The sequence below is a fragment of the Pantherophis guttatus genome, chromosome 3, assembly GCF_059756535.1.
Source record: "Pantherophis guttatus breed Tessera chromosome 3, ASM5975653v1, whole genome shotgun sequence".
NCBI classification, from domain to species: Eukaryota; Metazoa; Chordata; class Lepidosauria; order Squamata; family Colubridae; genus Pantherophis; species Pantherophis guttatus.
Window position 1 is genome coordinate 140,027,211 of NC_142065.1, and position 21,494 is coordinate 140,048,704.

General features: G+C 39.1%; 1 protein-coding gene across 3 annotated transcripts in view; it reads right to left on the bottom strand.

Moving 5' to 3' along the window:
* DROSHA (drosha ribonuclease III) overlaps positions 1 to 21,494 on the bottom strand; it is a 115,922-nt gene that overhangs the window by 76,953 nt on the left and 17,475 nt on the right. For all 3 annotated transcript variants that reach the window (XM_034411937.2, XM_034411938.2, XM_060691129.2), the window contains 9 exons: positions 18,165 to 18,245; positions 16,507 to 16,593; positions 16,339 to 16,425; positions 12,866 to 12,937; positions 9,789 to 9,870; positions 8,313 to 8,387; positions 4,810 to 4,979; positions 1,329 to 1,453; positions 140 to 239 (listed from right to left, as the gene is read on the bottom strand). In XM_034411937.2, coding sequence (XP_034267828.1) covers positions 140 to 239; positions 1,329 to 1,453; positions 4,810 to 4,979; positions 8,313 to 8,387; positions 9,789 to 9,870; positions 12,866 to 12,937; positions 16,339 to 16,425; positions 16,507 to 16,593; positions 18,165 to 18,245 — 879 coding nt within the window. The remainder of the gene's footprint in view (positions 1 to 139; positions 240 to 1,328; positions 1,454 to 4,809; positions 4,980 to 8,312; positions 8,388 to 9,788; positions 9,871 to 12,865; positions 12,938 to 16,338; positions 16,426 to 16,506; positions 16,594 to 18,164; positions 18,246 to 21,494) is intronic.

The following is a 21,494-nucleotide window of genomic DNA, read 5'->3' on the forward strand; positions in this document are numbered from 1 at the left end:
CCCAAACGAATAACAGAATAACAAAAAATAAAACACTCAGATGCCTATAACCTTGGATAATAAACTAGGATTCATGATAGACTGCAGTTAAAGGCAACTGCCAAACCAACAATTACCAGAAGATGAAATTATAACATACTTCTCTCTGAACTAATTTCTGTTTATCCGCTTGTTTCACTTTGGGACTATTAGCCAGCAGGTGGCGTAATTTCACATAACTTTTCCAGAGTTTTTGGTACCTGAAAGAGATGACAGAACTATAGTTACATTTTGGAACATTGTGTGTTTAGCTTAGTCATCTGTCCAGAATTATTTATACACTGGAATTTGCTTCATAACCATACAGACAAACTAATACAGGTTGTCCTCGACTTACAGTTCATTTAGTGACTGTTCAAATTTACAACGGCACTGAATAAAGTGACTTATGATCATTTTTCACAGTTCCAACCTTTGCAGCATCCCCATGGTCATGTGATCAAAATTCAGATGCTTGGCAACCGGTCATATTTATTTGCAGTGTCCCTGGGTCCTGTGATCACCTTTTACGACCTTCTGACAAGGAAAGTCAAGGGGGAAGCCAGATTCACTTAACAACCATGTTACTAACTTAACCACTGTAGTGATTCACTTAACAACTGACAAAAAACATCATAAAAAGGAGGCAAAATTCACTTAACACCTATTTCGCTTAGCAATAGAAATTGTAGTCGTACGTCGAGAACTACCTGTATATTTCCAGTATCATCTATCGCAGGGGTGTCAAACTCAAGGCCTGGGGGCCAGATCAGGCCCGCGAGGTACTTAGATCTGGCCTATGGGGCCACCTCGGAAACAGCGAAGGACCAGCCTGTGGTGTTTCTGCCAGGGAAAACGGGCTCTTGGGCTCTGTTTTCGGTTGCCACAGCCTCCTGCAACCCTCTGCCAGTGAAAACGGAGCTCGGGAGGGCCGCGCTCGGAGTTGGAACCAGAGTTGGCTTGGGCCACTGATAATGGAAGTGAATCTTTCCAATAAGGGAAAAACATACCAAAAATAATTTTTTTTTTTTTAAAAAAATGTGCAATGGGGTATTCAGGGAAAAAGGATGATTTTGCATGATAAAAGTTCATTCAGTTAATTCCATCAAATCTTTGACCACAACTATCTGGAATCTCTCATGGAGACAACAGCACTTTGGCCACTCTCAACAAAAGGAAAAGGAGGCAAACATTTTAGATATGGACACCTGACAATAATATTAAATGTTTCACTACATATACATATTACTTATTTTAAAAAATGTTACGTTGTTTATTAGTTCCATATAATTAATAAGGGAGGAGCTTACTGTGGGTCTCCAGCATAACTGAGTTGAGCTGGTCGTATTCCAAAATGGACGATAATGGGAAAAGTAATCACTTCAGGGTTGAATTGCTCACGATCCAACTGATCAATGCGAACAGAACTGGGCTTCTGCAGGAACAGAAAAGGGAAAAAAAGAAAGAAAGAATAAATTTTCCACTAATAATGGCTCCATCAATGTTTATTTGAACTATGTTGGTGGCACAGTAGTTAGAATGCAGTATTGCAGGTAAACTCTGCCCACTGCCAGGAGTTCAATTCTGACTGGCTCAAGGTTGACTCAGCTTTCCATCCTTCTGAGGTTGGTAAAAGACCCAGATTGTTGGGGACAATATGCTGACCTTGTAAACTACTCAGAGAAGCTGTAAAACACTATGAAGCAGCAGTATATAGGTCTAAGAGCTACTGCTATGGAGTTTTTGGCTACACATAACTTTCTAAAGATACAAACAAACTTCACATATTGAAGATTTCTATGAGCTCTCATGCACTATATCTACTAACACTATTCTGAAAGGAGCTAGCAGCTCTACTTGAAAATTAGCAGTCTGAAACTAGCAGGATCTCTCTCAATTTTAATTGGATTTTTTTTCCTGGGCAAACAAATCATCCTATTCACATGTCCAAATATTACTATATGATGAAAAAGTGTGAATTATTCTTTCTGTTACTCTTTTCACATTCACACACAGAAAAGGGTTGTCTAACCACAGAAGTTTCTTAGGCAATGGAAAATTTTGAGCTGGCTAAATAAGTTCAGCCTGAACATAAGACAGACATGGAGAAGGATAACAAGATGGTCACCTCATTTCATGCTACTACTATTATCCTGTTTCCCCCCAAAATAAGACATCCCCTGATAATAAGCCCAATTGGGCTTTTGAGCGCATGGCAATAAGACCAAGCGCTTATTTCAGGGTTCAAAAAAATATAAGACAGGGTCTTATTTTTGGGAAAGCACCTTAGATTTAAAACACAAAATGGCTGAGGTTAATTTTAGGTTGTTTAAGTTACTGTTATTTATTGATTACAGTAACTTATGGGAGGACTAAAATTAGAATTACCATCCTTCTGTTTCTCCCAAAAGTTCTCACAAAATTAACCATTCATTCTGTTTTTATAGTGTAAGGTTTCACCCAGGAATTAATATGTTAGGACCTCATAATGGCTGAAAGGACTAATATTAATGTAGGCTAGTGGTAGAAACAATAAAAAAATCTGATAAAAGTTTAATTATCTTGCGGGAGCCACTGTCATTCTAAACTTTACAATTAAAACATCACTCCAGAAACGGATGGATACTTAGCCCTGAAGAAGACTCAAAATTCATTTTTATTTAAATAATGCAATGCTCTTCTCAATAAATTTACAAGGTTATGCTCTGTGAAATATTCCTCTTCTCTCTATTCCTAATTTAGTCTTTGCATTAACAAAGAAACAGAAAACCCACACAAATCTTCCTCTTCTATTTGTTCCCAGCAGAAATTAGAATAATTGCTATTGTCACTATAGGGACTTGACAGAAAAGAAAAATATGCACACACAAAACCTATTTTTCTTCCTTTTTTCATTCTCATTTTAAAAAGCTACATGGAGAGACACACACGCATGCAACCAAGAAAATGATGCTCCATAAATCCCCACATGATCTTTAGTCATTATAGACAAGTAGCAAGGTGAGAGGTTCATTATTAAAATCCACAAAAGTTACTCCTGTTGTCAGAAGTACAATACATATTAAGGTGAACACAACAGGAAGAGGTGTTTATGTGACATGAGATTTTCTTTCTTTTGGGAGATGGATAAAACGTTCTGGAGCATGGAGGAGGGAGGGAGACATTCAAGCAGATCATTTATTTAAAACTCATTGCTTGGATTGCTTTCTGCCTGCCTTCCTATTTTTTTTTTTAATTTACTTTCCGAACTTTGTATTCCCTTGTCAGTATTTTATCCTATTGTTCTATGCTTGTTTCATTGGCATTCAGCATATTAGACAGACTCGATGGAACCTAATGCATTTAACCCACACATGAATACAAAGGCATGTTAATATCTTAGATCAGAGTTCCCCAACATTTCCGGGTTGGCGGTCCGGGAGGGGGGGGGCGGCAAGGGGAGAAAGAGAAGATGATTTTGTGCACAGGCAAGCACCTGCTGCTTGTGCGAGTAGGGCTGAGACACTCACATGAGTGGAGCCATGAACGCTCACTTGAGTGGGGCCGCAAGTGCTCAGGATGATCACGCAAATGATACCCCCGAGCCCCAGCAATACTCGCATGAGTGGGGCTACAAATCCTCAAAATGTTTGCGTGACTGGGGCTGCAAGCCCTCACCATGTTCGCAGAAGTGGGGCTGTGCACACCCATGCACATGCACCAGCTGGCACTCACACAGCCCGGTTGCAAATAGGCCGCAGACAATTCATAAGAGGTAGTCCTCGAGTTATGATAGTAATGCAGTCTGCCCATTATGGTCATAAATCCTCATGGTCATAAAACAGAAGAAACAATGAAAGTTTTTTGTGGTGGTTGTTAAGCAAAAGCCACAGTCATAAAATGAACAATGGTTTTAGTTTGCAGTTTTGTCAAAAACCAGAAGTAACTGCCAATTTTAGGGAAAACTACAGTAAAATACGCTTTTGTGACACGGGATGCTATAGACATCCATATATGCAGCTGTGTTGCTAAGTGCCCAAAGATGGTCATGTGACCATGGGGGTGGGAGGGAAGACGGCACGACCACCAGAACTTTTCACCTGGATTGTAAGTCCCCCTTTTCGGGTTAGTCATAATTAATTATAATCGTTAAGTGACCTGTTATAAGTCAAGGATTATCTGTAATCAAATACTAAACGGAAGTGAAAAGTATCTTGTGAATAATGGACAAATGGATAAACCTCTGTAAAAGACCTCTGAGATTGACCCTGACAAGTAACTGCTGGATCAGGCCCCATTTAGCTTTTATTGCATCTGCCACCACCATAGCTCTTCTAGCTTTTGATCTAAAGATACATTTTTGTTTTTATTCTGACCTAGGCTTCCCCAGCAGCACGAAGCCGAGTCCTCATCCCGATAAACCCCTTTTATTTAATTTACAGGGAATTCCTCTCCAGCAAAGTCTTTCCTTTCCCACAGTCTTTCAAGATAGTTCACAATTACCGACCTTTATCAGGCTTGGACAGTGGCCAGGCCGCTATCTTTCAGACTCCACACTGTATTTTGTGTCCTACTTGTGGCCCCCCGCAAAGGGGGCCACAATTGATGCCATGATTTCAATGGAATACTCAGCCTCGTCCAGGTTAGAGGACTCGGGGTGACAAATGGGGTACGGAGTGACACATTGCTCAACTGTAATAGATTCTGTGATAATGTAACATTAAAAACATACACTTGTCAGTAGTAGTTGGGATGGCTAATATTTAGTGTATATTTACTGTAGTTTTATTTCAAGAGAGAACATTTCAATACCATGCCAGAGCTGGTCACTATCATTCCTTTGCATTCCTCGGCATATTTCTGCCACTCCAGCTCTTCCCACTGTAGCATATTGGCAATCTCTTCTTCTGGCACGAGCGGTTTATTGCAGCGTAACAAATACAGGAGGATCTGATGCATTGAGAGAACTTCCTTCCCGCCATCTTAAAAACAGAATGGGACTGGTTGTCAGAATACACTGAAAGCATTTGAAAACTAGCAATGGTTTCAGGGCAGCTAAACACCTTCTGCAGAAAACTTAAACAATCACATTAAGCCATAAGCTACAACTGGTGGGATTCACCTATCACACTAATTTATAAAGCAGTCTGGAAATCAAAATAGCTGGGGTGAGCCAAATAAACCAAAGCCAGGCCAACCATATTTTGGCCTAGAATGATGCACTAACTCAAATATTAAGCCACCCTATATTAGCCACCACACAATTGTTTGAACTTGGGTGGCGCTCAATTTAGTGCTTGCACAAAATCTATAAAAATTCACAAAAAGTCCAAAATGGAGGTTGTGTGTACAACTTGAAAGCAGCTGCCAATGACTAATTCCCCCGTTACACATTATATTAAAAGTTAAATGTAAATTATTTTACAATTTTTTTGTTTCACAAAGCAAATGCAAGAATTTGAGAGAGGGGGGGTTGGAAGCCACGTTATATCATTTTTAGGTCTTAAAATAAGCAGCAAAAAGACTATGTTTTCATGTCAACCTGGACTTTTGCCTTCAAAGCTAGTAGGACTGTGATACCATATCAAGACATGGTATACATAACTTATTTCACAAGCCTGAAAGTCTACAATTGGCTGGATTTTAAACATATTTAAATTTTATATATATATATATAATATATATATATATATATATATATATTTATATTTTACTTAAATATATATATATTTTACTTAAATATTTATAAACCACCAGTCTGGACCCAGTCACCCAAGGCAGTGCAATACATTCAAATATAAGTTTCAGCAATAAAATACAATAAAATTATATTAAAAAGTTCATAACCAAACCTTAACGTTCAAAACAAAAACAAAAAAACCCCCAAAATAATTACATCAAATGTAATTCAAGCAGTAGAAGAAAAGGCACTTCCAGTGATAGACAGAAATAATAAATATCATCAAATCTTTGAAAACAAAACATTTTTAAAAAGCACGCCTTCCAACCCTAATATAAATACACCTTGGCAAGATGTCTACGCATGATAGATAAAAAACAAACTCAAGGGAAATCCTGCTCGCCTTCTCATTATTTGGGCAACAGTTAAATTTCAGTGGAAATTTTGTATGATGGCTGCTGTTGCTAGAAAGTGATAACTGATCATCTCACTGATAGTTCTGACTCGCTTTAAAAGCAGCTTCCTATGAAAATTCCATTAGAACAGTGAAATAATTTGTGCTGCACATTCTCCATTATAGAGAAGAGCATCTAACACAACAGAAAGCTTTTAGTTCAATCAGAGGTGACCATAAGTATAAGTTTCCTATAGGTAGGTCTCTGGAATGAAGAAGAAACCAGAAACAGAAAACCAGCCTCAAAGGTAGTGCATTACAGGAGTGTCTACGGAGATTCTCAGTCATCCAGATCATGGCTGTCCCAAAGGTGCTTTTTCAAAAGGCAACTGGACTGGACCAGTGGTGGGTTGCTCCCGGTTTTGTCCGGTTCTTTAGAACCAGGGGTGAAATACTCCCAGTTCGGACCGGATCACCTGAGCCGGTAGCGATGGCAGTGGGTGGTTCGGAGAACCGGTAGCAAAAATCCCTGCGCCCCCCCCCCCCCGCCCAGCTGAGCCGCACGATCATCAGAGGCTTTTTTTTTTTTACTTTTAAAAGCATTTTTTTTACAACCTCTTCCGACGAAAAAATTTTCAGAGGCTTTTCAAAGCATTTTTTTCTGCAACCTCTTGGCCAAAGAGGTGGTAAAAAAAAATGCTTTGAAAAGTCTCTGACGATCCCAGCTGAGTTGCCTGATCATCAGAGGCTTTTCAAAGCATTAGAAAAAATGCTTTGAAAAGTTAAAAAAAAAAAAGTTGGCCACGCCCACCCAGTCACATTACCCCCCCCACCAAGCCACGCCCACAGAACCAGTAATAACAAATTTTACATTTCACCCGTTTAGAACCAATAGTAAAAGTGGTGGAAGGCTTCGCCCACCCGCCCAGACATCATAATTGACAATCTCCCATTGTCCCATTGCAAACTGGTAGTAAAGGTAAGTAGAACCCACCCCTGGACTGGACGTTCTTTATTTTTTTCCTTGAAGACATTTTGCTTCTCATCCAAGGAGCTTCTTCAGTTCCAAGAAAGTTCCACACCCATTTGCACTATTCAGGTGACCCTGAGGGCACAGATAAACTGAAGAAGCTTCTTGGATGAGAAGCGAAACATCATCAAGGAAAGAAAAAAAAACATAGAAAGTCCAGTTGCCTTTGAAAAAGCACCTTTGGGTATTTCAGGAGTGGCAGCCAGAAATCAAACATTCCACAAAGCTTCTGCTGCTTATGAATAATAACCAAAAATTCTCAACAAGTCCCAAGCAACATTTATACGACATACTTAATCAGGGCAGTGAAAGCAATAATAATAATTCTAAACTTAGTTACTTTTAGGCCTGGTTAAATTGGTTTTCTTATGGGTGCTGCTTAGCATTCCATTTGAACCTTAGTAGCAATCTAAGCTTTGTGCATGGTAGAAAAACAAGTGTTATGGCTGAACATAGATACTAAATTACTTTAAGTATTGAAGTTCTTAAACTTGTAAGAAGTGACACAAATAATATAGATTTATAGCCAAGGTGACAACTGAATGTCTGTGTGGATTCTTCAACACACATTTGCAAGTTTGGAAGAAGCATAAAGGTAAAGATTCCCCTCACACATATGTGCTAGTCGTTCCTGACTCTAGGGGGCGGTGGTCATCTCCGTTTCAAAGCCAAAGAGCCAGCGCTGTCCAAAGACGTCTCCGTGGTCATGTGGCCGGCTTGACTAAATGCCAGAGGCGCACGGAATGCTGTTACCTTCCCACCAAAGGTGGTCCCTATATTTCTACTTGCATTTTTTACGTGCTTTCGAACTGCTAGATTGGTAGAAGCTGGGACAAGTAACGGGAGCTCACCCCATTATGAGGCACTAGCGATTCGAACCGTTGAATTGCCGACCTTTTGATCGACAAGCTCAGTGTCTTAGCCACTAAGCCATTGCGTCATAAACATAGAAATAAACATAGTCATAAACATAGTCATAAACAGAAGCATAGTCCAGACCAATATTTCTCACCCATGGCAACTTGAAGATATATGGAATTCAATTTTCAGAATTTCTCAGCAAGCATAGTGGGCTGAGGAACTCTGGGAGTTGAAGTCCTCACATCTTCAAGTGTCAAGATTGAGAAACACTAGTCCAGCCATAGATTTATATCCTCTCAGAGAGAAGGAACTAAAAGAATAGCTGTCACACTGAAACCAAATACACTTACCTGGAAGAAATCTTACGAAGCGTGGCATGAAATGGAACCGAGGACATGAAGTATCACTGTTTTCTGATGAAGGACCTTATATAACAAAATGAACAGCAATGTGTCGTATATCATAAGGTGCAATTTCATAGAACATTTACCTGCACCTTTGGTACTTCAGTAAAAATCAAACTACTTTTATAGAACTGAATTTGCATTCTACAAATCTGCTACAAAGCAAATGATTTTACATCCTATGAAACAGTTGTTTTGTTTTGTGAAAAGAAAGTTTTTTTATCCCTCCGCTTGGAAAAGATTGGGAACACAGGGTCTTCCAAATATCATTATACTACAGATGGGTAGTATATGGGTGGGACTTATGAGAATTAGCATCTGGAGTGAAACTTAATAGAACTAAAAAAAAAATTGTCTAATAAAAGGAAAACTCAGAACATACAACGGCATGATCTCAGAATTATAGTGGACAATAGAGAGCATTTGCACAAAATCTGCCATGGGCATTGTTATCATAGCTATGAAATATGTAGAAGGTTATAACGTATCAACTATTTATGTCCACCACACAACACAAACCTGGCTTTTTATAACCACTGAACATAATGGATGGGGAAGTTATCCCTTATACTTTTCTCCTTCTGCCTGTAAACTTTGAATTCTTTGAGTATATCTATACCTTCTTTTAGTTTCTCAGAAACTATGCAATATTCATATCCTCTAGACTGGGTATCTCCTTTCCTTAAATATTCTGAATTAATTGACTGCCTCCTAATTTAGGGGTAGAGGCAGTTCAGTGAAGAGGTTAAGGCATCAGGCTAGAAAACTGGGGACTGTGAGTTCTAGTCCCATCTTAGGCAATAAACCAATTGGATGACCTTGGGACAGTCACTTTCTATCAGCCCTAGGGAGCAAGCAATGACAAAACGCTTCTGAAAAACCTTGCCAATAAAACTTCAGGGACTTCTCCAGGAATCTCAAAATGCAAATTCCAAAAAGAATTTGGACATGATTGAATGGGAGGGGGAAAAAAAAATAAGGTTCCCACAAATTTTAAGGTCAATGTCTCAATTTTTCAGAGCATATCATTGACACTTTACACAATATGATGGCGATAGAGGGCAGTTAATTCTATCTAGTCTTAAAAGCAAAATACTTATTTATCAGGAGACAAACTTATTTATATAGCTCTTCATATGGTTTCTAACTCTCAAGGATGCCCTTAACTATCATCTCAAACTAGCTTATCTCTTTATTTTTCTTGGACAAATGTGGGGGGGGGGGGATCACAATATAAAAATGTGATATAAGTCCCTGACTTTTGCTTTTTAACAAAATACCTTCCCTTGAAATATTCTGTAGTCAGGTGGGGGAAGGGTTCTAGCACGCATCAAGAGAGAATCTACCAGCACATTAATACAGCAAATAAACAACTATGCAGCAATTAGAGATCTCCCATAAATATACTTTTAAGATAGTTACCAATCAGATTCCAATCGTACAGTTCTAAAATATCTTTGAAGAGATAAGAAGAGAAGAGTTCCAGGCCTCGGACACAAAAGTTCTGGGGAGGGGAAAACAGTAAGCAATTCATGACCATACAATAAACATCTTCACCAACTTACATCATGAGATTTGAATGTATTCCCTGAAATCAGAGATGGGACGGGACGGGATTGGACAGGATAGGATAGGAGCTAACCACCCTCAAATTGCAGGATCCTCTCCCCTCAGCCCAAGTTCCCATTTCTTTATGCTTATGACAAGGGGACTGAAAAAACAAAGATTACCGTATTTTTCAGAGTATAAGATGCACCTTTCCCCACCCCCTAAAAGGGAGTGAAAATTTAGGTGTATCTTATACACCAAATGTAGCCCCGCCCACCCACTGGCCCCCACCCTATGGCCTCTGCCTCCCAGCAGTTACCTCCTTGCAGCAAGCAGCAAGAAAAAACAGCTCCTTTCAGCTTCAGCACAGCCTAATTAGCACAAGTTGATTGGATCGGCCTCCCGACTCTCAGCTCTTTTGCGCAGACCTCTGCTGCTTGCTGCAAGGAGGTAAATTGCTGGAGCAGATTTTTTTTTCCTTGTGCTAATCAAGCTATGCTGAAAACAAAAATGAAAGCAAAGCAGGCTGTTTGCTGTTTGCTGCAACGAGGCAAAATTGCTGGGAGGCAGTGGTACGGTACTTTTTACAAAATCTGAGAAACCAGAAATGGAGATAGTAGCATCTCCAACAGTCAAGGGGAAAGATAATCCATATGTTATATTGGCAATTTTCTTCACTCACCCCTCACCTCCAGCTGTGCAGCCCGGTTTCTAATGGGCCACAGCCCAGGGACTGGGCCCTGTGTTAGGAGAAACGTTTCCAATTTTCTTTTTTTTTTCCTACTACTTTTAATTGCTTCTGTCTCAAATTGGGAAGGGGGGAAGGATTATTAAATTTTTTCCTGATTTTCTTTCTCAAAACAAAAACACACAAAATGATTCAGAGGTCTTTGTATGTTTCCACGGACGCTTTACTTCTTTAAAAGAAAATGGTGGTGCAGTGGTTAGAATGCAGTATGGCAGGCAAACTCTGCCCACTGCCTGGAGTTCAACTCTGATGGGGGCTCAAGATTGACTCAGCCTTCCATCCTTTCGAGGTTAGTAAAATGAGGATCCAGGCTTTTGGGGTGGGGGGCAATACGTTGATATTGTAAACTGCCCAGAGAGAGCTGTAAAGCATTATGGGGTGGTATATAAATCTATGTGAAATAATGCTATGAAATAATCTCTAAATATGTTACAACCAGAAGATATTTAGGTAGGATATTCACAGTATTCGATCTGATTAGGCTTGTATGCAGAGGGCATGCTATACAGCAGGGGTCTCCAACCTTGGCAACTTTATGATTTGTGGAGTTGAAGTCCACAAGTCATAAAGTTGCCAAGGTTGGAGACCCCTGCTATACAGTATAGCTCTCAAATATAAGATCAAGAATGCATTTCTTCTACTAAGGATCAATGACATTTTCATAAACAAAGCAAGGAGACAGTCCTTCTGTACTGATGGGATTGCCTCTTTTTTTTTTTTTTTCTGATCTCTGATTCAGAGGCTGTTGGGTTTCTACTTGACCTCAAATTATGAGGTGTGAATATCAGGGGAAAAGCCTACGTTGATAGGCGAACCAAGTTTAAACTGCATCTTATAAAATAAAAGCTGTTAAAAATAAATTTTACATAGGTTTCAGAGTTTCCCCAAGTGTTTGTTTCCCACCCCAACCCCAAACAAATCAAGAGCTAAAGAATTGTGTTATTGTTGGTTTTCCCCATTCTTTTAATTTCCAGACTTTTTACTTGCTTAGTATAAACATGGAAGCCTAGAGTTCTTTGCAAGCATCCTACATAGTTTTGTATTAAAATTCCAAAGCCAGACTAACTCCAGATATAAACTCTATATACAGGTAGTCCTCGAGTTACAACAGTTTGCTTAGTAACTGTTCAAAATTATAACGGCACTAAAAAAAGTGACTTATGACCATTTTTCACACTTATGACTGTTGAGGTATCCCCACGGTTTACATTTGGATGCTTGACAACTAACTCATATTTATGACGGTTGCAGTGTCCCGAGGTCACGTGATCATCTTTTTGCAACCTTCTGACAAGCAAAGTCAACGGGGGAAACAGATTCACTTAACCACCGTATTACTAATTTAACAACTGCAGTGATTCACTTAGCAAATGTGGCAAGAAAAATCGTAGAATGAGGCAAAACTCACTTAACAAATTTCTCACTTAGCAACATAAATTTTGGCCTCAATTGTGGTCGTAAGTTGAGGACTACCTGTATGAACAAATGAAATATCCAGAAAGGTGTATCTTTCCCTTAAAATTCACTTATTGGTAAGGTTAGTATTGGTATAATGAGAGATATCCCAGATCATCTCCCATCCAGCACTTATCTTATGAAGAAATGTGGAACAAATAATTTAAATATTCATACTCTACTTTGGAGAAAAAAAATGGACTGTTGAAGAAGCAAGAAATAGAAGAAGGAGGAAATAGAAAATGATCTCAGCAGAGGATCAATATTTAGCTTCCTAAATAGGAACTTTGTCTCTGAAAATATTTATTTCTCTTTTCACAGTACGTTCTTTTCCTCACCGAAACTAGTTAATTTTATCATTTTAAAGACACCTCTTAGGCTGAAAATGTTACCTCTACCCTCAAATATATATATATCTTTTTTTTTTAACAGAGGTACAATAATCTGATTTTTTTTCCCATCTGAAGAAACGTTTCAGCAGCCCTTAATATTTTACTCAGCTGAGGTTACCGGGGGGGGGGCGGGGGGCATATGTTTAACTTGTTTTAAGTCTTGCTTTATTGTATTTTTCTAATTATATTTCAGAATCATAGACATTGTGATTCTAAAACAGTGTATCTTTAATTACAAGTGCCTACCCAGGCATACAATATGTTCCACTTCAGAATATGCATGAATCAAAAATTTAAAATATCTTGGTGCATCGCAAACCAAACAGATGTCTTGAATAATCACACTCATAACTTACTTCAGGCATCATCTCCTCAATGAAATGAATTGTATAATCAATGTTAAATCTGATTACTTTGCACAGAGGAATCTAGAAAGAGACAAAGAAACATGGAACACTTTTAAGGAGCAGTGCAATCAACACTCTTAAGAGCCTTTGCTGTCTTCTGATCAAACGTTGCATGCGCAAAATGTTGCATATGTAAAATAAAGTTTGTGATGACCAGCTGGCAAATGGCATCAAAAGCAGAAGGGTAATGGCATGATCAAATGCTGCCACCTACTGGACATTTAAAGCAGATGCACCAAAGCGACTGAATGTAACAAGTTACTTATGTACTGTGTAATGTACATTCCCTGCAATGAAAATATATACACTGTAATGAGAATACAGGAAAGCTATTCACACAATTTATGCTATTCTAATCCATCAAATAGTTTATACTTTTAGAAGGTGAGATACAAATACAATTACAGAACACAGATCGTTAATAATACCAGTGGACATTTGCTAGTAAAGAAATACTAACATTATTTGATTACAGAAGAAGAGAATAACAGATTTGGAAGGAACCTTGGAGGTTTTCTAGTCCAACCTCTTGCTCAGGCAGGGAACCCTATAACATTTCAGGTAAATGGTTGTCCAGTCTCTTCTTAAAAAACTTTGTTGGAACACCCACTGCTTCTGGAGGCAAGTCATTCCACTGATTAATAGTTCTGTCAGGAAGTTTCCCTTTAGTTCTAGATTGCTTCTCTCTTTGATTGGTTTCCATCCATTGTTTCTTGTTGACTCCCCCGCCTTGTGGCAACCCCTTAGATCGGGGGGGGGGGCAAACTGGTGGCCCACAGGCCAGATGCGTCACGCACAGGCCACACCCACCCCAGCTCCATGAAGGGAAAAAATGTTGCAAAAACATCACGATGGCAACGTGACGCCACGGGTTTGACACCCGTGCTTTAGATATTGGGGTTGCCACAAGGAAGAGGGAGTCAACCTATTCCCCAAAGCACCTAAATCACATAGTATTTATTTTGCTTTAAAAACTTCACATCAGCACTCTGATCCGTAATATTACTCAAATAGTTGCTTGGCTTATCCAACAGTCACTCCAAGACAGGAGTTCCCCAATTTCATGCTCCTGTGATTCCTAAAATATAAGAGAGAGCTCCGTGCCCCTTGCCAGTGAACAGAACCAATGCTTATATTGAGGTGAGGAAATGGAAGCCCTCACTTTAAATCCCATCACTACATTTTAATCTATATTTCATAGAGGTGCACCAACTTGCACAGGCAAAAAACAAAGAAGAAAAACCAGATCAGGTTTTGACAGTCAACCCCTCGCTCTGTTTCGTCTGAGCAAGCCTGCAGCCAGTTTACAGGGCAAATTTTGACAGCATGTAAAAACCCCTCGCAGATGGGATGATGAGAGATATCCCATCTCACACTGCTGCACGTTATTAGCTGAAATAAGATTTGACCAGGGTCTTACTATTCCCAGTTCATGCTCTTCAAACATAGCAGAAAATGAGCTCTCATGGTTTAATTATAAAAGGTCAACAATCCTTGGCTGCCATCTCCATCCAGGCTACAATTTTCCAACTAAAACAGAAGACGTGCTTCTTTCTGAGAGGGCAGCTTAGTCTGGGAAAAAAGTTATGCCTTTTTAAATAAAATGGGTTCCCACTTTTTAAACTCTTTATTGTTCTCTCTTGCAGAATTGTTTGGCCACAGAAGTGCAGTTTTTAGCCAAGAAATTATTCTCGGTTTCATATTGCCTGTCAAAATAGACAGACTCGACTTAGAACAGTTCATTTAGTGACCATTCAAAGGTGCCAAAAAGTGACTTAGGACCGTTTTTCACACTTACGGCCGTTGATCACATCCCTGTGATCACGTGATCAAAATTCAGATGCTTGGCAACTGACTCATAGTTATGACGGTTGCAGTGACCCAGGGTCATCAGATCCCCTTTTGCAACTACCTTACAAATAAAAGTCAACGGAGAAGCCAGATTCACTTAACAACCATGTTACTAACTTAATAACCGCAGTGATTGACTTAACAGCTCTGGCAGGAAAGGTTGTAAAATGGGGCAAAATTCACTTAACAAGCGTTTCATTTAGCAACAGAAATTTTGGGCTCAATTGTGGTCATATGTCGAGGACCATCTGTAGTAGTTTAATTGATAGTTCAATAATAATGCAGGAGGAGGAGATAGTTTACTGATAAACTGTCAATATACAGCAACAGTTTGGAGTTATGTTCCTCTGCCATCAGTCTGTTTATGTAGTATGTGTTAAGCCTTATGAGTTTAAAAGAGAATTGAGAAGATGCAAAAATAGGATGAATGCTCTCTCTTGCAATTGAACAGCTGATGTTTTAGGAAGATACCCTTCTTCAGAGAAAATCCCAATAATAAGGCTCTAGAGAAGTCCAGAACCAAACCTTTCCACTCTATAAAATATGTTGTTGTTGTTGTTAGTCACGAAGTTGTACCCGACCCATCGCGATCCCATGGACAACGTTCCTCCAGGCCTTCCTGTCCTCTACCATCCTCCGGAGTCCATTTAAGCTCACATTGACTGCTTCAGTGACTCCATCCAGCCACCTCGTTCTCTGCCGTCCCCTTCTTCTTTTGCCCTCAATCGTTCCCAGCATTAGGCTTTTCTCCAGTGAGTCTATTTTGTAGACGCCTATAAAATATAGGCGTCTACAAAACAAAAAATGTTTACATGTAGAAATGCAACATTTCATAAAACAAAGTAGTAAACAAAACACCTATATGGAATACAGGCTAAAGTGAGAAACTCAAATGAACCCAAGGGAGATAGGAAATCAGTCTTATGATTAACTCTGGAGAAGTATTGGTTTTCTCCCTCTAGGCACCTTACACATTTCAATCTGGCAGTAACTTCAGAAATAATAAAACAGAAGTAAATAGCTGCACTATACAAAGCCGTATTATTAAGGCCCTTTTATTCCAAAACTATTTATTCTGCTGTGCAGCAGGTTCTTCAATCCTACAGAAAATTCCCTCTGGAGGATTGTTCCAGTAAAACTCTCGAAAATATGGTGGGAAATTAATTGGGCTGTGCTGGCTTGGAAAATTATTTGGAAGAAGGGCTTTGGACTTTACTCTGCTATTCATTAAAGCAGCCTGACTTTTTTTCAGACCCTTGCACGAGCCTGTAAACAAAGATTCCATTATTTTAAGAACTTGGTCATTCAAAGTAATGTAGATTTTAAAATATTGTTTTTTCAAGCATCTGATGCCCAAGGTCCAGAGCACTCTTCCGAGATATTTCAGAAGCATGCATAGTCCTAGGAATTAAACTGAGACTTCTTTAAATACAGAAAAGTAAACACTATACGAAACAGCCAGGATTTGTGGGATCCCTACTGCTCTCTGAGCTTGTTCGCTTGCAGACGTTTCATCACCCAAGTAGGTAACAGCATCAGTACAACTGGAATATAAAAGAAAACATACTTACATTTGTGAGAGGAGCATGGGAAAACATGGAAAATCCTTCAAAAATGTACTCGTGGTCATCGTACTCTATGACGGTGGGTCTGTCTGTCTAAAGAAATAAAACCAGAAGCTGGGAAAAGTTGCCCTGGGGGAGGCTCAAGAAGTTGCTATCACGCTGCAAATTACTTACTAAGAAGTTGGTAGGAGGTGACACCGTAATGCGGTAATGGAACAATCGTCCAGCGTTGTTGGTCATAGGACGGCAAGGTTTAATAGGCTTTAAGGAGAGAAGAACAGAGAAAAGACATGATGAAGGAAACTCAATCCCCACAAGAGAGTAGAAAAATCCTGACCATTTCAGTGGCAACCATTGTGGTTGCTAAATGAGGACTGCCTGTAGAGAGTCTGGATTATGCATGTACGTACCATAAATAGCCGACGCCATTTGTTGCGAAGAGATTTCATTTCAGTTTTTTACAGCGTTAACATTAAGGAAACATAGACATGACAGAATACAAAGTTGTCATTTTTAAAAAGATTTTAAAGGGAAGATTTTAAGCTGGCCAATCTCGTGTTGGTTTAAACCACGACAAATGGGAGATGATATAATCCAACTTTTGTTGGGCAACTCAATATATTTGAGCCCCCCAATTCTTTATTAAGACCACTGAAGAATATTTCTACTTTTTCTGGCTGTTGCTTTTGTTTTATACTCCAATCCATATTTGGTGGGAGTTCTAACATCAGGGCAGGCTGGTTGGTCATTCCATGAAAAATTGTATTATATTTTATTCTACAGTTCGGAGAAGGGAAGAAAATCTATATTGGCTTGGATCCTAAGAAGAAGAGAGAAAAGAAATGATGAAGGAAACTTAATCTCCACAAGAGAGCAGAAAAAATCCTGCTTCTTCTAAACCAGCCACCCTGAATTTAGAACCATTTAAACATCTGGACCGCCTGAATTCCCAGCCATTGCTGAGGGTTGTGATGTCTATACATCTGGAGGGTATCCAGATTGGGAAAGTATTCTGTCGAGCCCCAAGTGAGAATGGCTGAACTGAAGCAGAAGAAATAAAACTAAGCCTGTGTAAGCTAGGGAAAGGAAAGGAATGGACTTTGCTTCAGGAGCACTGTGGGGAGGCCGGATAATTGCCTATTTTGATGCTTCTCAATGTTAAAAATACCCAAGTGTAATTATTTATGTATTTATTTACTAACATTTATACGGCTGCCCATTTCAGGAAAGTGACTCTGGATGCCATACAACAATCCAATAAAACAATAAATCTAAAACAACAATTACCTCAAACCATTATATAATAATTATTTTTAAAAAATAGTAAAAAAAACCCTATACAAGTAGAATAAACCAGAAAAGAAAATAATAGATGGAGGAACGTTAATAATAGGGGAGTTATTAATAGATCAATGCGCTGACTCAGCTCTTCCCACCTGAAGCAAGAGGCTTACGCATGTAAGACATTAACAGAATTGCAGTATTGCACATCTGGAAAGCTGCAAGCTAATCAAGACTGAACCAGCCTATCATTCCCTGCTGGGTATATTTTCTTCATACAGGTTGCCTTCAAACTGCCAGTTGTTCTCCTTCTAGCTACAGCCTTCCAAATATAGATGAAAGATTCCAGCAGCTCCTGAAAATAATAATTTATTAAGACTTGTATGCCGTCTGACTCTCAATGAATTTGGCCTATGGTCGGAAATGCTACAGAGCTCCAGATCTATGCTAATAGAAAACAAAGCCTCATTTTAGTCCTGTCTGGCAGATCTGCCCGTTGTCAGCCATGTCCTTAAGCAATTCTCCTCATTGAGAAACTAAAATCCGGTTACCTCTTCTCCAGGATAGATTCCATGTCTTATCCCTGTTCTCCTGGCTTTGGCACTACATTTGCAAAGAGGCCCATCGTTCATCTGTTTTAAAAGAAAAAAGGGTTAAAGTGATATTTTTAGGAACAGAGACTTTAGGAATAGGAAAGAGGAATAGGAGTATTTAAAGAGAGTGGGCAAATATCCAAAGATCATAGATCTTTTTGAATACTGTAGTCTTCGACTTACAACCCTTCATTTAGCAATCACAGTTATGGTGGATGTCTCCAAGAACTACTTACAACCTGGTTTTGAAGTTTCAATAGCTGCCCCTCACCCCACAGTCACGTGATCGCACTTGGGCATTTGGCAACTGGCCCACATTTATTACCTTCTGCTGTTTTGTGACTTCTGCTGTCATGTGACTCTTGCAGTCATGTGATCATGCTTTATGATGGTTCTTACTGGTAAAAGGTGCTTAACAACCACAGCTTTCACTTAATGACTGGGATGATTCAGTTAAAGACCACTGCAAAAACAGTTGTAAAATCAGGTATGGTCAAAATCAAGAGGGTATAGTGACCCTCTTAATGTCCAGCATGATTTACAACTATCATTCCAGACTCAATACATATGTATGTAAATAGCATACGTATATGTGTGTTATATATGTGTACACTTTTGAGAGAAGACAACAATTTCATTTTTTATGTGTGTCAGAGTGCCCACAGAGAAAAATGACAATAAAGGTTATCTTATCTTACTTTACCTTACCTTACCTTACCTTGTCTCTACCTGTGATGTTGGTTCTACTATTAAACCTCTTTTTTTCTTTAACAGGGAAGCTTTTTCTAGAGAGCGTTAGCTTACTCACAACTTAATAAATCCATTTATTCTTGTCTTATTTTGTTTCCCACCAAAATCAGGATGAAATCCTGATGATGAAATTGCTGTTTTGTTTTGTTTTGTTTTTTTTAATTTGATTTATATGCCGCCCTTCTCCGGAGACTCAGGGCGGTTTACAGTTACTGTTGTTATGGAAACTGCAACAAAGATCTCCAGATCAATACCAGGAGGTTGAAATGTGATCTATTTAAGGAGAAGTACCACATCTGGGTTGCAAAAGTCCAAAGGACGACTAGGTGGCAGCAGAGGTAAGAATTTCCTGCCTCTTTTTGCTACCATCTAGTGTCCATCTGGATTTCTGCAGCTCAGACAAGGCATTTAATTTAAAAATTTAAGGCAATATGCAAAGAAGAGCTGATGCATCTATTTATTTAAACACTGCTTTGAGGTAATAATTATTCATAAAACTAAAGATTTAAAAAATGGATTATAGTACTTTTCAAACTGTCCACTTTAAGATTCATAAATGGAACTGGGCAGAATGGACCCAATAATCTTTATTGGGGGGTATTGAATGCTTAGAATCCAATTCTAGCCTAGGCTTCTTGTCAATATATTAGCTTTCTACCTGAAGTGAAGTTTGACATTAGAAAACACTCCTACATGAATTCTGAAGAGATTACATTATTAGTTCTCAATTTACGACCATAATTGAGCTTCAAATTTCTGTTGCTAAGCGAACCACTTTATGACCTTTCTTGCCAGGGTTGTTAAATGCAGTTGTTAAATTAGCAACACGGTTGTTAAGTGAATCTGGCTTCCCCATTGACTCTACTTGTCAGAAGGTTGCAAAAGGGAATCACGTGATTCCGGGACACTACAACAGTCATAAATATGAACCAGTTGCCAAGCGTCCAAAGTCTTGATTATGTGACCATGGAGATGCTGCGACGGTTGTAAGTATGAAAAATGGTCATAGGTCACTTTTTTCCAGTGCCGTTGTAACTTTGGACAGTCACTAAATGAATGATTGCAAGTCAAAGGCCAGCGGCATGCTTTTTTTCCTGAAATTTCCAGTTATTAGCCTCCCTAATAAAAAGTACTAGAAGTCAGTTCTGATTACAGTAGTCTTCGACTTGCAACAGTTCATTTAGTGACTGTTCAAACTTATAACGGCACTGAATAAAGTGACTTATGACCACTTTTCACAGTTCCAACCTTTGTGGCATCTCCATGGTCATGTGATGCTTGGCAACTGGTTCATATTTACAACGGTTGCTGTGTCCCGGGGTCATGTGATCACTTTTTGCGATCTTCTAACAAGGAAAGTTAATGGGGAAGCCAGATTTACTTAACAACTGGGTTACTAACAACTTCAGTGATTCACTTAACAACTGTGGTGAGAAATGTCATAAATGGGGCAAAATTTCCTTAACAAATGTCTCACTTAACAGAAATTTTGGGCTCAATTGTGGTCATAAGTGGAGGAATTCCTATATTGTTCTATTTAGTTCAGGTTCGGGCTAATGGGAGCAGTAAGGATACTTGCTAAGTCATTTTTTCCCCATGTTCTGGAATTCCTCTATATCGGATGTCCCCGCAATTGTGGACCAGCACCAGGCGCAGCATGACAGAAACTGAGCCGTGCAAACAAGCAAAGCCCCATCCACGGGATGTAGGCAGCATGCCAAACCATGCCCCCTCCGGTCCTTGGAAAAACCTTTCTCTACAGAACCGGTCCCTGGTGCCCAAAAGGTTGGAGGCCACTGCTTTTGGGACAATTTTGGACAATTGTCCAAAATTCAGTAGGCAATGTCCCATCTTTTTAAGGAAAGAAGAGCATTAATTGGGCGAGGGGGACATAGTTCCTCCTCCAAAATCTATTTTGTCTAGACAGAACTCCTTTCTTATTCAGCACTGTAGCACATTTGAAGTTTCTGCTAACAATAGTTTGACGGTCCACAAAGGAACACTATTATGGAAAGAAAAAGATAGCTCAAAAAGCATATGATTCTGATAAAAGCATTGGTGGAAGTTAGTGTTTTTGGATACAGCTTATTATTTGTTCTCTGGGCATATTTCAATTTCCAGTGCCTTCAATACTACAAAAACATAGGCAAAATTAGAACAAAATATAGTGTTCAGATTTAAACTTGGTCTATTGAATGCCATCTTTCAAGTCTCATTCAAGGTGTCAAGAGTAATTCAGAAGATGATCTCAGAACGGAAGGGGGGGAGTGTGTAAGATGCTCAAATTGCTGCTTTTATATCAGAAGAGTAAGTAAGCCTATGATTTCTCCTCAATATAAGTGGCTGATCTTTCTAAATTTATGTCTGCAGATTGTAGCCCTATTATTTTCAAAGCTAGGTTCAGGACACAAAAGCAATACGTCAACAATTTTAAGTGCTTTCCATCCTACAACGGGTTTGTTTTAAATTAAATGAAAGCAATACACAATACACAAGATGTCTTGATACATGGATACAACCAAATGAAAAAGGATAGCT